Raw genomic sequence first — 13504 nt, 5'->3', positions numbered from 1 at the left:
TGTGCAGGTCGTGTCGGATAGAGAGATTTGGTTTCTTTGTCCATGGGATGCTGTTTTGAGAACAAGGATTGCTAGGAAGTGACGGGATCCACCTAACAAAAAGAGGACAGAGCATCTTTGCTGGCAGGCTTGCAAACCTAGTGAGGAGTGCTTTAAACTAGGTTTGTCAGGGGATGGTGCCAAAAGCCCTGAGGTAAGTGGAAATAAGAAGGTACAACAAAGGAAGCCCACTCATTTGAAAGGAGAAAGTAGGCCAATCAGCTTATTACCTATGGTGTTTGTACAAAAATGCAGGAAGCCTGGGAAATAAACAGGAGAAATTAGAGGCACAGTCTGGCACAGTCAAAAAGTATGAGATGACTGGAATAACAGAGACTTGGTGGATGGCTTGTATAACTGGAGCACTATCATGGAAGTGTATAAACTGTTCAGGAAAGACAGGCAGGGGAAAAAAAGGAGGAGTTGTTATCTATGTGGGAAAGCAATATGATTGCTCAGAGCTCCACTATATGGAGGGAGAAAAGCCAGTTCTGTGTCTTTTGGGTAAAACTTAGAAGCAGAAGGAACAGAGGGGGATGTTGTGTTTGATGTCTGCTATAGGCCACCAGATCAGGTAGATGAAGTAGACCAGGATTTCTTCAGACAACTAACAGAGACTCCCAAATGACATGCCCTGGTTCTCATGGGAGACTTTAACCACCCAGACGTTTGTTGGGAGATGAATACAGAAGCACACAGCCAGTCCAGGAAGTTTTTGCAGAATGCTGGGGATAACCTCCTGGTACAAGTGCTGAAAAAGCCTACCAGGGGTTGTGCGCAGCTTGACCTGCTGCTCACAAACAGGGAAGAGCTAATAGGAGAAATAGAAGTGGGTGGCAACCTGGGCTGCAGCGATGATAAGATGGTAGATTTCAGGATTCTGACAAAAGGAAGAAAGGTGAGCCATAAAATACAGACAGCTGTTTCAGAAAAGCAGACTTTGACTCCTTGGGAGAACTGATGGGCACGATCCCCTGGGAAGCTAATATGAGAGGGAAAGGAGTTCAGGAGAACTGGCAGTATTTTAAAGAGGTCTTATTGAAGTCATAGGAACAAACTACCCCAATGCACAGTAAGGAAAGCAAATATAGTAGGCAACCAGCTTGTCTTAACAGGGAAATCCTTGGTCAGCTTAAATGAGTTATGAGCTACTTAGAAAATCTAGATGCACACATATCCGTGTGTCAGGATTTAATGCATCCAAGGGTGCTGAGGGAATTGGCAGATGTCATTGCAGAACCTTTGGCCATTATCATTGAAAACTTGTGGAGATTAGGAGAGGTCCCAGATGACTGGAAAAAGGAAAATGTAGTGCACATGTTTAAAAAAGGAAACGACAATCCAGGGAACTATTGACTGGTCAGCCTTACCTAAGTCCCCGGAAAAATCGTGGAGGGGATCCTCAAGGAATCCATTTTGGAGCACTTGGAAGAGTGGAAAGAGATCAACATGGATTCACCAATGTCAACATGGATTCACCAATGGCAAGTCCTGCCTGACCAATCTGAGTAGCTTCTATGATGAGGTAGCAAGCTCTGTAGACATGGGGAAGTCAATGGATGTTATATACCTTGACATTAGCAAAGCTTTTGATACAGTCTCCCACAACATTCTTGACCATAAGTTAAGGAAGTATGGCTCAGTGTCTCGTTGGCAGTCGGTTTCAAGTGGAGTGCCCCAAGGATCAGTTTTAGGGCCAGTACTGTTCAACATCTTTATTAATGACTTGGATGAGGGGATGGATTGTACCCTCAGCAAATTTGCAGGTAACACTAAGCTAGACGGTCAGGTAGATATGTTGGAGGGTAGGAATAGCTTCTAGAGGGACCTAGACAAATTGGAGGATTGGGCCAAAAGAAATTTGATGAGGTTCAACAAGGAGACGTGCAGAATCTTGCACTTGGGATGGAAGAATCTCAAGCACTGTTACAGGATGAGGATCAACTGCCTAAGTAGCAGTGCAGCAGAAAAGAGCCTGGGGATTACAGTGGATGAGAGGCTGGATGTGAGCCAACAGTGTGCCCTCGTAGCCAAGGTGGCTAATGGCATATTGGGCTGCATTAGGAAAAGCATTTTAAGCAGATCTAGAGAAGTTATTATTCCGCTCTACTCGGCACTGGTGAGGCCACATCTGGAGTACTGAGTCCAGTTCTGGGCCCCCCAGTAGAGAAAGGATGAAGATTCACTGGATAGGGTTCAGTGGAGGGCAAATAAAATGATTGAGGGGCTGGAGTACATGACATATGAGGAGAGGCTGAGAGATTTGGGCTCATTTAGTTTGCAGAAGAGAAAACAGGGGCAATTTGATAGCAGCCTTTAACTTCCTGAAAGGGGGCTCCAAAGAAGATGGAGACAAATTTTCAATGGTGACAGATGGCAGAACAAAGAGCGATGGTCTGAAGTTATAGACTGAGGGGTGTAGGTTGGATATAGGAAAAACTATTTCACCAGGAGGGTGATGAAACACTGGAATGTGTTACCAAGAGACAGGATGGAATCTCCATCCCTAAAGGTTTTTAAGTCCCAGTTTGACATAGTCATGGCTGGGATGATCCTGCTTTAGGCAGAGGGCTGGACTAAATGACCTCCTGAGGACCTTCCAGCCATGGAATTCTATGGTTCTATGATTCTATTTCCCAAATAGTGTATCATGGAACCCAGGCGTTCTGCAAAGTGACAATAAGGGTTCAGTGAGTAAATTCCATTATAATAAAATTTTATGATTAAAAATAATATTTGAGCATTTATAGCTTTTACTAAAAACAATCTCCATTTGTGTTTGCCACGATGTGTCCCTGAGTAATGCCAGCTTAGCCAGAGTGGGGGCAATGATGTCACTACTCAGCGCTGCGCACACAGTCATTCAGTGGTGCAATCATCTGTTAAATATCACCGTAAATTCCCATGTTCACTCTCAGGGAGTGCGGATTTTTCTTTTTGGGTGGCTTATGTCAAGAACATTCAGCTGTATCAAGACATGCAATTTGTCAGTTGTTACCCTTCCCCAGCACATACTTATACTAAACTGGGTTCTCGAATTAGGCAGCAACAAAAATGAAATACAGAAATCTACTGAATGTCATGCCTGATATACAAATCCAGCTGTCGAATATTAAACCTAATATAGAAAGAATTTGTGAAGAAGAGAAGAAAAACCATTCTTTGCATTGAAAACTGCCAATATACAGTAAGGTCTCAGGGTACGTGAGGGTTCCGTTTCACGTGTCCTTGCGTAAACCCAGGTTTCGTGTAAGTGGGGGTCCGTTCTTTTCCCTGGCAGAACACATGTTCTGCAGCCTGGAAATAAGCAGAAAGGTAAGTCCTGGGGGAGTGGGGGTGGCAGTTGGGAAAGGTTAAGCCTGGCAGTGGGTTGGGGCTGTGGGAGGCAGGGAGGCGGACTAAGCCTTGGAATGGTTAGGGCTGCAGAGGGGTGAGGGGTGGAGTTGATCTGGAGCTGTGCACAGATGGTGAGCTGGAGCCCTGCTCAAGTGATGAGCAAGGGTAGGGGATTGAGCTGAAACCAGAGCTGTGTGCAGGTGGTGAGCCGGAAGGGGGACTGAACCAGAGGCGCACGGTGGGGTGGGTGGCTTGAACCAGAGCCACACGGCGGGACGGGTGGCTTGAACCAGAGCTGCACACGGGCAGTTTAAACCGGGGCAGGTGAGTAGGGGGTGAGCTGGAGCCATGCATGAGGGGTGGTAAGCCAGAACCAGGTGTGGGTGTGCGGGGTGAGCAGGAGCTGCACGTGGGTGGTGAGCTGGCAGGGGGTTTGAACCAGGGCCAGGGAGGATGAGTTGGAGACATGCCTGAGGGGTGGTGAGTTAGAGTAAGAGGCAGGGGTGGGGAGTGAACAGGAGCTATGTGCTGGTGGTGAGCATAGCTCGGGGGGGCTGAGCTGGGGCCGTGTAGAGCTGAGGGGGGTTGAGCCAGGGTCAGGGGAGTGAGTTAAGCACAACTGGAAATTGCAGTACAGGGTTTACTGTAGGAATCGGGGGTCAGACATGTATGAGCAGGGTCGCATATTCTGAGTTTGTGTACTCTGAGACCTTACTGTAATGCATATTAGTTTTGAGCTTTATTTTTGTACACATTAAATGTGATTTTTGTTTTTAAATATGTGCAATTAAACAAAATGTTGATCTCATCATCTTGTTTATCATTTGTTTTATTTCTTGCCTATTTGTGATCTACTTTTCCAGCTCCATATAGAAGACTGTTATTAAGGGTTCTTCAAAATTCTTTTGCATTTGAAAGCGTTGCATGGCCAAATACAATTGTGAAACGCTGTCATAAGGCATTCTTATGGGGAATTATGCTTATAAAGTAAACACTTCTGCACATCATTAAGAGATTTACTATAATGGTAAAATTAGGGGGCAGGGTGATCATGTTGATGTCTTCTGTGAAGGCCACAATAATTGTTAGTTCAAAAATACTAATACTGTCAGTGCCCCTCTTCCTTCCCAAAAACTTCCCACACATCCTCCAATATATAACAATGTTTGGTTTCCACAGTGATTTTTTAATGTCTGCTTACTTAGACTATACCCTCTGTGTGGAAACTGTGTCATATTCTGTATAAGTAACAGAGAGGTAGTCGTGTTAGTCTGTGTTCTAGCAAAACAAACAAGAAGTCACAAAGCACTTTAAAGACTTAACAAACTAATTTATTAGGTGATGAGGTTTTGTAGGACAAAGAGGGTCTGCCCCATGAAAGCTCATCACCTAATAAATTACTTCTTAGTCTGTGAAGTGTTACACGACTGCTGGTTTGTTTTGTAGTGGTACTGCTATGGGCACCCGCATGACCCTGCAATATGCTAATATATTTATGCCTAACTTGGAACAATGATTCGTCAGCTCTCGTCCCCTATTATCCCTCTCTTACATATGATACATCAATGACATCTTTATCATTTGGACTCATGGTAAAGAGACTCTGGAAGAACTCCACAGAAACTTTAACAATCTGCACCCGGTCATCAACTTCAGCCTTGACCACTTACCACAAGAGATACATTTCCTGGATGCTACAGTACAAATCACTGATGGCCAGGTCAATACCACTCAGTACCGGAAACCCACTGACCACTACACTTACCTACATGCTTCTAGCTTCCATCCTGCACACACCACACTATTCCTCATTTACAGTCAAGCCCTGAGATACAATCACATCTGCTCTGATCCTACTGACAGAAACTGAAAACTACAAGATCTGTACCAAATATTCATAAACCTTACTTACCCACCGGGAGAAGTTAAAAAACAAATTTACAGGGCCAGATGAATACCCAGAAACTAGCTACTCCAAGACAGACCCAAAAAAGCCAGTAACAGAGCACCACTCATTATTACCTACAGCCCCCAACTCAAACCACTGCAGCGCATCATTAAAGACCTACGACCTATCCTAAATCATGATGCCACACTCAGAAGGCCCTAGGTGACAGGCCTGTTCTCTCCTATAGACAACTCCTACCGTTATGAGGATTCTCACTAGCCAACCACAGGCGATACCACAATAATACTAATCCTAGAACTTTTCCTTGCAACAAGCCCCATTGCCAACTTTGTACACATATCTATTCTGGAGATACCATCACTGGACTTAACCACGTTAATTTCCTGTTTCTCAGCTAACATCGTATATGCCACCGTGTGCCAGCAATGGCCACACACTATGTATATTGGGCAAACTGCAAACACCCTTTGCTAAAGAATGAGTGGACACAGAGCAGACATCAGAAATCTCCAAATACACAAACCTGTCAGCCAGCACTTTAATGGAGTGGGCCACTCTGTTAAAGACCTGAGAGTTTGTGTTCTGGAGAAAAGAGATTTTAACAACCATCTACAGAGAGAATGTTTGGAACTAACATTCATATTCAACTATGACACATTAACACTTGGTTTAAACAGGGACAACAATTACCTGACCCATTATAAGGACTCTTTCACATACTTTGATGTTTGACCTAACACTTAACTTCCTCACCCTTCAACCCCCTCTTTCTGCTCTTCTATCTGATTTGCCAACCTTGATAACAAATCTTCTGATTTGTCAACCTTGATAACAATTTTTGGACATCTGTGCTTTATATATTGAGTCTGTTTTGGTAAGGCTATGATCTGAAGAAGTGGATCTGTCACACGAAATCTCATTACCTAATAAATTATTTTATTAGTCTGTACAGTGCTACATGACTGCTTTTTTGTTTTGCTAGCACTGTAACATGGATGGAATTGCACAGGAGTAATAGAGGATGGAGTTTATGCTCTTGGTTATTGTGATGCTTTTAATAACCCAGTGAAAGGATAAACAGTTTATAGACAGTACAGGCTGCAAGTGATGAGAAATATCATATATTGTCTTAGCAGGCATGGATTAAACATATCTTAAGATACCATTTCTCCAAAGAGGTTTAAACCATGAAGTGATGCAGTCAGAAGAACATCATTTAGACTTCAGAGCTTTCCACAAGTGGTTGATTTGCATGCATAAAATCATGATGGAGCAGCAGAAAGTCAAAAAGCAAATGACATTATAAAGAAGGAATTTCATGGTGGAAGGAATTGCCCCCAGGATCCTAGGTCACTCATGGGATACTGAGTGCACTATCTTGGTCTGTGTCCACTATATACTTTGTATGTTTGTTTGTGCTCCTTAATCTACTTAGCACTGTGCAAAATAAGGGTGAAATCTTCACCCCCACAGAAATCAATGGCACAATTCCCATTGACAGGACCAGCATTTAACCCCTAAAGTTTTATTTAGCAATGTCGCTACAGATGTTCTCCAGTTATGTGGATAAAGCCCTTAGAATTCCCGGTGAAAGAGAGTTGGAGTAAATGGCTTCAAGATAGGCCCACAGCAAGAGTCTGAGAGTAACTCTCTCTCAGCTAGTGAACACACTGAAACAAAAACCTGATCTATCTCAGTGGCATCAGCAAAGGCATGCAGAAAGCTGCACCTTATCCTGGCTGAAATCCTCAGTGCATCATGATTTTACCCACTGCTTTAGGCTAGTTCCCTTCCCTGGTGGACATGGGTATTATGTTTTTTTTCTTGGTATTACACCATTATTTTTTTAGGTGTACGCTAAAGGCAACTCCCAGGTTGGTTTAATTCAAATGTAATCTGTTATAGAGGTGATGTGCAGTGTGTTCTCAAAGGAAGAGGATACTCTTTTTTTCATAATGTAAACCAGAAAAAAATCAATCAGACTGAAAGTATATGTCTGCCATTTATATACACAAAAAAGTAATGAACTGTACGTGATGTCAGTTTTGCCTACCCTGTCTTTGATGTCTATATCCTACTTGATCTTCCAATTGTTTGTGACTGGTTTTTGAGGCATTGGATCAAAAAATCTCAGTCTTTCCTGTCTCACTATTTAGTAAAACAAAAAAGCAGTCCAGTAGCACTTTAAAGACTAACAAACTAATTTATTAGGTGACAAATAGTAACACAGAGAAAGCCGTGCTAATCTTTATACTATGAAAACAAAAAAACAGTCCAGTAGCACTTTAAAGACTAACAGAATAATTTATGAGGTGAGCTTTCGTGGGACACACCCATTTCTTCAGATCATACCCATACCAGAACAGACTCAATATTTAAGTCACAGAGAGCCAAAAACAGTAATCAAGGTTGACAAATCAGAAAAATATTATCAAGGTGAGCAAATCAGAGAGTAGAAGGGCAGGTGGTGGCATGGAGTCAAGAATTAGATTAAGCCAAGTATGCAAAAGAGCCCCTATAATAACCTAAAAAATTCCCATCCTGGTTCAAACCACGCGTTAATGTGTCAAATTTGAATATGAAAGAGAGTTCAGCATTCTCTCTTTCCAACCTGTTGTGAAAATTCCTCTTCAGTAAGACACAAACCTTCAGGTCATTAACAGAATGGCCCACTCCACTAAAGTGCTGGCTGACTCGTTTGTGGATCAGGAGTGTTTTTATGTCCGTTTTGTGCCCATTAATTTTTTGTCTAAGAGAGGTTGAAGTCTGAGCTTTGTTGGCGCACGATGGCATACATGATGTTAGCTGAGAAACATGAGAATGTGCCTGTGATTCTGTGAATAACCTGGATAGGTCCAGTGATGGTATCTCCAGAATAGATATGTGGACAAAGCTGGCAACGGGTTATGTTTCAAGGAAAAGTTCCAGGACTGGTGTTTCTGCGGTATAGACTGTGATTGTTGGTGAGAATCCTCATAAGGTTGGAAGGTTGTCTGTAGGAGAGAACAAGCCTGTCACCTAGGGCCTTCTGGAGCATGGCATCCTGACTAAGCTAGGTTGTAGGTCTTTAATAATTCATTGCAGTGGTTTGAGTTGAGGGCTGTAGGTAATGACCAGTAGCGTTCTGCTATTGGCTTTTTTGGGCCTATCTCGGAGTAGCTGCTGTCCAGGTACTCGCCTGGCCCTGTCGATTTGTTTTGTTATTTCTCCTGGTGAGTAATTCAGGTTTATGAATATTTGGTAAAGACCTTGTAGTTTTCGGTCTCTGTCAGTAGGATCAGAGCAAATTCAATTGTACCTGAGAGCTTGACTGTAAACAATGGATCTAGTTATGTGTGCAGGATGGAAGCTAGAAGCGTGTAGGTAGGTGTAGCAATCAGTGCATTTCTGGTAGAGTGTGGTACCAGTCAGGCCATCCTTGATTTGTACTGTAGTGTCCAGGAAATGTATCTCTTGTGTGGAGTAGTCGAGGCATAAATTGATGGTGGGGTACAGATTGTCAAAGTCTCATGGAATTCTTCACAATCCGAAGAAGTGGGTCTGTCCCATTAAAGCTCATCACCTAATACATTATTTTGTTTGTCTTTAAAGTGCTACTGGACTGCTTTTTTGTTTTTATTAGGTGATGAGCTTTCATGGGGCAGACTCACTTCTTCAGATCTGGAAATAGTGTTGAAGATGGACTGTTCATTTGTATTTTCATTATTTTCATTTCATTTAATTTGTTCAGTTCATTTTCAGCACTATTTCCACATCTGAAGAAGTGGGTCTGCCCCATGAAAGCTGATCACCTAATAGATTATTTTGTTAGTCATTAAAATGCTACCACTGCTTTTTGTTTTGTGAATGTACAGACAAACACGGCTACCTCTGTAACTATTCACTTTTTAGCGTAAGAGAAATAAATCTATTACACACAATGCCCTTCTGCTGTAACTAATTGTTTTGGTTAATTTTGGGCATGCAAAGGAAGGTCACTTGCTGTTTTTGTGCGTTTTCCAATGTAAATATTTAGACAGCCCTAGCTGAGATTTACTGCAAAAGTGCATGTGCCTAATGCTCATGGCTCCTTTTCTATTGTTGCAGTGATCTGCTGTCTTCAGAATACCTTGAGAGGCATATCGAGCATGGAGGAAAGACAGTGGAAGTTAAAGTAAGAGTTTTATTGAGATTATGAGCGTGCTCTTCATTTTTAAAATGTTCTCTTTTAATTTTCCTCTCACCAGTGCATTCTGATTCTTATGTAAAGCCCTCCTATGAGTTACACAAGTTTGGTTTCATTCCATTTTTAATTTTTTATGCACAACATGACAAAATTATACAATAAGAAATGTATAGACTATAGTTTTTTCTCCTTCTCTTTGTTTTAGATATGTATGTGCCAATGAGAAGTGCAACAATTACTCTTTTATTGTATATATTACATAAATGTACTAAAAAGCCAGGATTGCTGTTTTTATGAATAGCCTCAGACATTTAATGGTAGCAAGTTATATTGGATGGTGGTTCCAAATGTTTAGCCACACTGAAATAGCAGGGTCCTTTTGTAGAAGGTTTGTTGAGATGCCTGTGAAATGTTATTGTTATAGTTGTCTCCTAAGAAATATGCTTGTCTGGATCATTTTTTTCAGGTTGTTAATTTCTGTTCTCTCTCTCAGTGTTTATACTAATTCAATGAAAGCCAGCCTGATGATCTTCTTCGTCTCTCTGATTATGCCAGTTATTTTTTCAAAATATTCATTGTCTGATACTATGCACAGTCTTACTGAATGTGAGCGTTTACAAAAACATCAGCAATTTCAGAAAAAATAAAATTAAATCAGTGTTTACATGTATCCCCTCAGAGTTACTGTGAAAAAGATACTGTTATGAAATATTGTTCATATTGGGAAGAAAGGTAGTAAAATAAAGGTAGACAATACAGAGCATGTATATGTCACAAAACTGACGCTTTAAAGAATGCTGTCAGGTCAAATATGGCCCAAAATTTTGTTTTTGTAAGAAAACAAAATCCCCAATCTAAAAACTACCTAATTCTCTAATTCTCTAAGAATTAATGTTACCTTACAGTGTGACAGCAATAGCAGGAATGGGCAAAGCAAAAAAATTGGTCAGCTGAACACACAGAAATATTTGTTCACTTCAGTTGTTTAATAATCAGTTGCCCTTACCAAGAATGTTCAAATGTATCATATTCTTTTGGTTCCATAGTTTATATTTATAGAGTGCCTAATTGAACATGAAAAAACACATGTTCGTTTATTACAAAGATCATTTGCACAGTGAGCCTGTGCTATACTTGTACAGTCAAGAAGTCTGCCTCAGATCCAAAATTTGGCTCAAAACAGAAACAAAAGGTAGCAGCTGTAGTTAATAAATACAAACGTTAATCCATTTCTCCATGCTAGGAATTACAAAAGAAAATAAAAAGCGGGAGGCGGGCGGCAGGGGGCAACCTTAAACTTTTTTGGCTGCCAGTAAGGCCTGTTTTCCTAATGTAGGGACTGGTTCTGCATCTCCCTCTCATGAGTAATCCTTGCTCAGGTGAGTAGTATCTTTGAAGTCAATGGGACTGCTCAGGCCAATGAGGAGTACTTGTACGAGCAAGAGGTAGCAGGAAACAGGAGTCTTAATTTTTTTCATAATCTGGACTGCATTTCAACAGACACCATCTTGTGAGTCATGTGGCTTACTTCCACTTCATTTGCAGCTGTGCACCCTCTCCGTAGCTTCATTAGCCATTTTTGACTTGAGCTGGATCGACACCTTGAAATATGCTCTTGAGAAGAATCAGCAGCCCATTATTGCATTGCCCCAGGAACAGAGGACAAGACCGGTTGGGAATCAGAGTCACATTTTATTCCTTCTTCTCCCTCTGTGTGTGGGAAGGTGGGGGGTGGGGACTTGTGAATAACCTGCACCAGCTCTTTTCCTGGTGCTTGCTTTCCTTTCTGTGGCTGGTGGATGGTGACTCAATACCTTAAAATTGTGTGATTGTTTTACTGCGTCATAAAATCCTCCTACAGGAGTGCTTGTTCTAAGAATAAACCAGCCAAAATATGGACAGCTGGAAACATGAAGAGATCACGCAGACTGTTGAAATGTTAGTTCAGAAAGAAAAAGTTCCTGAAAGGGCTAGACTTGCAACAAAACTAGATTGCGTAGTAAAGACCATATTGCTATGTGCCATTTCTTAAACTATCCAGCCCAATGTTTGAGAGCTGTCTATTACATGTGGAGGAGACTGAGTCTGGTGTACATTAAAGGCCAAATCCTGGTTTTTCCTACTGCAAACATTGAAGCCCCCGCACACATTAAAGCTATGGTTGCCAACTTTCGATTTGAAGAAACCTGAACACCTTTGTCCTGCCTCATGCTCTGCCCATTTCCCAAAGCCACATCCCTTTCCTGCCCCTTCCCCAAGGCTCCATCCCTCCATTGCTTATTTTTCCACACCCTCCTTCACTTGATCATTTTCGCTGAGCAGGGACGGGGAGCTGGGTTCTGAAGTGGGGTGTGAGGGTTACAGCTGGGGGTATGAGCTTGAGGGTGGGCTGCATATGAGGGGTTTGGGGTATAAGAGGGTGCTCTGGGTTGGGAGTTGGGATGAGGGGTTCAGACAGGAGGGGGGCTCTAGGCTCAGGGAGGTGGTTGGGAAGTGGGACGGGATGTGGGGTGCAGGCTCCAGGTGACACTCATATCATGCGATTCCTGGAAGCACGTAGTAAGTTCCTCTGGCTCCTAGGTGCAGGCGTAGCTTCACACACTGCCCCTGACTGACAGTATTGCCCCTGCAGCTCTCATTGGCTGAAGTTCCTGGACAATAGGAAATTTGGAGGTAGTGCTCAGGGCTGTGACTGCTGCTATGCCTAAGAGCCAGAGAGAGCCACCAGTTGCTTCCTGGGAGTCTTCTGGAACTGGTCAGGAAGCCTACCAGCCCCACTGTGGGGAGTCAATTGGATTTTAATGGCCTGGTTGCTGATGCTGACCGGAGCTGCCAGGACCCCTTTTCAACGCAGCATTCTGGTCATGAAATGGATGCTTGGCAGTGCTAATTAAAGCTGCTGTGATCCAGCTGTGTGAGAGGAGGGGGCACTTTGTGGAATTCCTCCTCCTTTTGGGGAAAGCACTATCGGTTGGTGGAGCTGGCAGCAGGGCCAGAGGGAGAAGAATTTCAGGAAGGAGATCCCTATCTGCTTTTTTCTACAGAAAGAAGCATCTCCATCATTGGTATTCCCTTACGTATAATGAACAGGCATAACAGGCCAGTCAGATTACTGATGAACCCAGGAAGCTAAGGCGAACATCTTGCCTCCTTAGCTGCTCAAGAACTTGAATGGTGCATATCAGAAAGACAGGTTCTTTGGGAAGAGACAAGAGGTTGGCTTGGCGTGTCAGAATGGGAGGTGCTGTACATCTGGGGTGGCTTTTGCCAGCCAGGGCTCCTCTAGCTGGGGTTGTTGGGGATGGAGCTCTGCCCGACCCATGGCCCCTCAGGCGGTGTGGGGATTCTTCAGGTGGAGGATGGAGGGCTTGGGGTTTCTCTGGATGGGGGGATGGAGCCTTGGGTGAATGGTTAGGGCTGGGATTAGCCTCTCCATCGTGGGACTCCACGCACCTCTCATGTCTTTCCCATGTGATAGTATGGGATAGAGGCGATCCGCCACCTCTCTTCTAACTCAGAGGGTGTGACGAGAAAAATCTCATTCTCCATTGCAACACTGTCTCATTTCTGGGGCCACAGCATGAAGAAATAGAGCTCTAGTCAGACTGCAATGGCAATGAAATGGCCTTGTCAGCTCCCTCTCCCTATCTGGCAGTCCACAGGGTGGTGAGGATAGGCCAGTTATAAAATATTTTTTTATTAACATTGAAGCACTTTCCTTAGCTGCTTCTTTCCTCTACATTACATAGCACAGTATAAGTAGCAGATATTGCCACTGTCTGGGAAACAGAAGGGAGCTTTAATGCACTATGGGGATGCAGCTATATACGTAGCCATCGTTTAACAGTGTTACAAACATAGACATGCCAAGATGGTGGACAGATGCTTGCGCTAGCTCGTGCTCTTTGTAGAAGTGGTCAGATTAACTATGATCCCTTGACCAAAATTTCCTTTTCTGAAGAAAATGCTCTGGTTTTCTAACATGACCACCTCTCTGTTACTGGTTTTCTGGCATTGATTACAATGTTTTGGAGATCTGTGTTTGTGTGTCTGGG

At 43.0% G+C, this 13504-nt stretch overlaps 1 protein-coding gene across 8 annotated transcripts in view; it reads left to right on the top strand.

Annotated features, from left to right (window-relative positions):
- Positions 1 to 13504, top strand: part of ADAM22 (ADAM metallopeptidase domain 22) — a 192881-nt gene that overhangs the window by 74522 nt on the left and 104855 nt on the right. For all 8 annotated transcript variants that reach the window (XM_074986264.1, XM_074986270.1, XM_074986271.1 and 5 more), the window contains one exon: positions 9371 to 9437. In XM_074986264.1, coding sequence (XP_074842365.1) covers positions 9371 to 9437 — 67 coding nt within the window. The remainder of the gene's footprint in view (positions 1 to 9370; positions 9438 to 13504) is intronic.

This window comes from Carettochelys insculpta, chromosome 2 (assembly GCF_033958435.1).
Source record: "Carettochelys insculpta isolate YL-2023 chromosome 2, ASM3395843v1, whole genome shotgun sequence".
Taxonomy (NCBI): domain Eukaryota; kingdom Metazoa; phylum Chordata; order Testudines; family Carettochelyidae; genus Carettochelys; species Carettochelys insculpta.
The sequence above is the reverse complement of the archived record's forward strand: the minus strand, read 5'-3'. Positions and strand labels throughout refer to the sequence as shown.